Source organism: Condylura cristata, unplaced genomic scaffold, assembly GCF_000260355.1.
Source record: "Condylura cristata isolate star-nosed mole 26May11 unplaced genomic scaffold, ConCri1.0 scaffold00002, whole genome shotgun sequence".
Classification (NCBI taxonomy): Eukaryota; Metazoa; Chordata; class Mammalia; order Eulipotyphla; family Talpidae; genus Condylura; species Condylura cristata.
The window spans coordinates 79,970,620-79,974,184 of record NW_004567103.1 but is presented as its reverse complement, the minus strand read 5'-3'; the positions used below and the strand labels follow the sequence as shown (position 1 = coordinate 79,974,184).

The following is a 3,565-nucleotide window of genomic DNA, read 5'->3' as shown; positions in this document are numbered from 1 at the left end:
GAGGCGGCGTGGGGAGCCCAGGCGCACAGGGTGCCAAGTACCCGGAGCACAGCAACCCGGCCATCCTGCTTATGGGTTCTGCCAACGGTGGGCCCGTGGTCAAAACTGACTCGCAGCAGCCCCTGGTCTGGCCCGCCTGGGTCTACTGCACGCGCTACTCGGATCGTCCGTCCTCCGGTGAGTACCCAGCCCTAGACCGTACCGCACCTCTGGCCCAGCAGACGTATCCCCGCGGCCCAGCCACTCCCCGACCCCTGCCGAGATTCTCAGTCGCGGTGTCGGGGAGAGCAAACCTAGCCTTGGCCCCTCTCTCTTGCCTGCTTCTGCCTGCTCACTCTTGGTCCCAGTTGCAACCGAATGTGCGCCCAGTTCTGAGTTCTCGACCTGGGCGAGTGGGAAGGCTGCAGTTCACCGCAGCACGGAAAGCTGGAGTCTCGATCCAGCGGTTTTGAACTTTCGGGCCCCTGGGATCTTCTTTGTGTTTTACCTTTATTATTCTTAGGAAAGACACAGTCAGTCATTGATCGTTCTTCCAGCGAAAGGGGTGTTAGAGCTGGCGGGAGGTGGGCCTAGTTATCAGACTCTGACAGCCACCAGCCTGGCCCTGCCAAGGCCGAAATCGAACAAGACTTTGATCAGAGAAATAATCATCACCTGGTGTTTTCACAGTCACAAACTCCATCTCGCATTTTCTGCAGAGTTCATTTACATGGAGATAGGTTTGAGGACCCACCAGAGAGAGTAAGGTATCTGATTCCTGCCCCTCTCTCCCATGCTGGGGAGGAAACAAAGTGTGACTTGGGTCTGTAGAATTCAGGAAAAGGCGTTTGCTAGAGGAGAGGGTGTTGAGAGAATGACCCCTGTTCTCTGTAGCTGACAGACAGGCGCTAGAGAGCAGGGAAGACAGGCCCGGAGCAGGCCAGGAAACCCGCTCAGCACTTGGGAGTTAGTCTGCGCTGCAGCTTCTCTGCTGAGGTTCCCATATCCTCCCCTTTCCTTCCTGCACTTACTCCAGTGGCACATCAGCCATTTAGCAAATTTCCACTTGCCACAGGCAAATTTTTTACTTTCCTTTCGCCCTTGTCCTGCGTGTCCCTCGCTCGCTCTCTTGGAGACCGGGAGGCTGGGACCTGTCCCCACTTAGAACCTAGGCCACAGGAGAGGAGGCTGAGGCCTGCGCACCACTCCAGATGGCAGCACCCAGGAGGATCTTGGTGGCCCCAGGAGAGCGACAGGGGCTCTAACCGACAATTGGGTTTCCGGGCACCCCCCGCAGGAGGCCGGGAACAGCCTGGCGGTGGACCGCTCTTCCTCCGCTGGTCTCTTGCCTCCCTGCCGCTGCCAGCCGGGTGTGGATCGATGCGTGCTATCAGCCCCCACCATCTCGAGCCCCGTTATTGACACGTCGGGCTCCCTGAACCTCCGAAAAGCTGCTTTGATTGACTCGCCTGATGGATAGAGTGATTGAGCTGTCAGGCTTTGCTGCTCTGGCTGGCCGGGAGGCTACGATTTTATTACAAAGTGTCCGAACCTCCGCACACTCACAGCACTCCAACAACCTCCTGGACTCACCACCGGGCCTTTCTGGGGGGATATGCACATTTACCTTGACTTTCTCTGCCCTCTCAGCTAGTTACTAATCTAAGCTGAGGTCTTCCTGGCGCCCCATCAAGCCTCTCAGTCCTCTCTGCACCCTGCTCAGGAGTGGGCCTTGGCTTTGTTCTGGCAGCTTTTCTGTCTGGGCTTGGAGAAGCAGGGTGCTGGTCACTCTCCTACTTGGGTAGTTCAGGGAGATGAAGCTCACACCAGCCCTAACTCATTGCAGTTGGCCAGGACTGGACTCTTTTGTCACAGGACAGATGGTGACCCCAGGCAAGCCAGTTGCCCAGCTTGCCCCTCTGTTGCTAGGTTTGTAGATACTGGTGAACACACTTCTTTCCAGACTGTGTTAGAGATTAACAGGCCTGACAGAGACTTAACTTGACTCCGGGGAGAGAGCCTGGTCAGTAAATGCCAGAAGACTTGCGAGTGGAGGCTGATAGAGGAGCAGGCTTTACTGACCCCCACTCTCTGTCTCCCTCCTCTCTCCAGAACTGGGCTCCAAAGCAGCCTTTTTCCCAGGTTAGCTCCTGAGGGAGACTTCACCATTCTGGGAAGGTTTCCTGTGGCCTCTTCCCATGCCTATCTTAAAAACCAAGCTGAGATTTTTGTGGAGACCAGTCCTCTATTTCTGCTCCCCTTTTGTTCATGGATGGGGGAGGTGGGATGCGGTCCCCTTGCAAATTCCATAGGTGGGCAGGGAAAGCAGATTTGGCTTGGTTTTGTTATGCAGGAGTTTTCAATCCTGAAATTGCTGCTGAAATGTTCAAAAGAGAGATACAGGAACCCCTGCCTGTGCAGCTGGGTGGAGGAACAGGAACGGGGAGAGCCCCCTCTTTCTTGCTGGTACCATCCAAGGGGCAAAGCAGAAAACCCAGGAGCCAGGGTGATGTGGGTAAGGTGTGCAATTGGGTAAAGGCCCTTTCTCCCCTTCAGAGAAGAGGTGGTTTCCCTGGAACCCTAGAAAGGGTCAGAGAGAAAAGAGGGAAAGGTACAGCAGAAGCTGGATACTTTGGAACCAGGCAACCCTCTCAGTTCTGTCCCTGTCCTCTTGCTTTCTGGGGTCACTAGCTAGAAGCGGAGGGGGTCTTACTGTAGGTATCTGGGTGCACTTGAATTCTGGAAGGGAGGATTCTTTTGCAGGCTGGGAATTTCCCCCAGGGCAATCCTGCCCCAGTGTCTTCACTGCTCCACTCTTAAGCCCCTTTTTGATCTAAGGTTTTGCAGACAGCAGGCTTCTGACTTCCAAGTTTGGACTGGGCCAGCCAGGCTTCCAATCGTTCCCATCTTGCTCTCTGCGATTTGAGCCTGTCAAATGAGTCTCCTTTTCAGAATCGGGGTGTGAGGTGCACAAAGAACCTCCGTCAGTTTTCCTCAGTGGTTCTTCTGGCACCCCAGAAGGAAACCCTGCCACCCCAGCAGCCAGGGAATTGATCTAGGGGCAAGAGGGCTGGAGGGAACCCGGGCGCAGCAGGGCCTCTGCTCTCGCGGGTAGAGCACTGGGCACGATCTCCGCCAGGCTCTGCAATTCTCACGGCTTCCTCTGCCCTCTCCCCCCTCCCCTCTGCCCTCTGTCCCCACCCCCACCCGGCCCTCTCCGCCGCTGCAGGTCCGCGCACCAGGAAACTGAAGAAGAAGAAGAACGAGAAGGAGGACAAGCGGCCGCGGACGGCGTTCACGGCCGAGCAGCTGCAGAGACTCAAGGCCGAGTTCCAGACCAACCGCTACCTGACGGAGCAGCGGCGCCAGAGCCTGGCCCAGGACCTCGGCCTCAACGAGTCGCAGATCAAGATCTGGTTCCAGAACAAGCGCGCCAAGATCAAGAAAGCCACGGGCATCAAGAATGGCCTGGCGCTGCACCTCATGGCACAGGGACTGTACAACCACTCTACCACCACCGTCCAGGACAAAGACGAGAGCGAGTAGCGGCCGCGGGCTGGGGCCGCGCGGTCCGGCCGCCGCCGCC

The 3,565-nt window shown here is 56.9% G+C and overlaps 1 protein-coding gene across 1 annotated transcript in view; it reads left to right on the top strand.

Annotated features, from left to right (window-relative positions):
* The window catches only part of EN1 (engrailed homeobox 1), a 4,238-nt gene extending 713 nt beyond the window's left edge, over positions 1-3,525 (top strand). The window contains exons 2-3 of the mRNA XM_004674891.1: positions 4-177; positions 3,209-3,525. Coding sequence (XP_004674948.1) covers positions 4-177; positions 3,209-3,525 — 491 coding nt within the window. The remainder of the gene's footprint in view (positions 1-3; positions 178-3,208) is intronic.
* Positions 3,526-3,565: the final 40 nt, after the last annotated feature.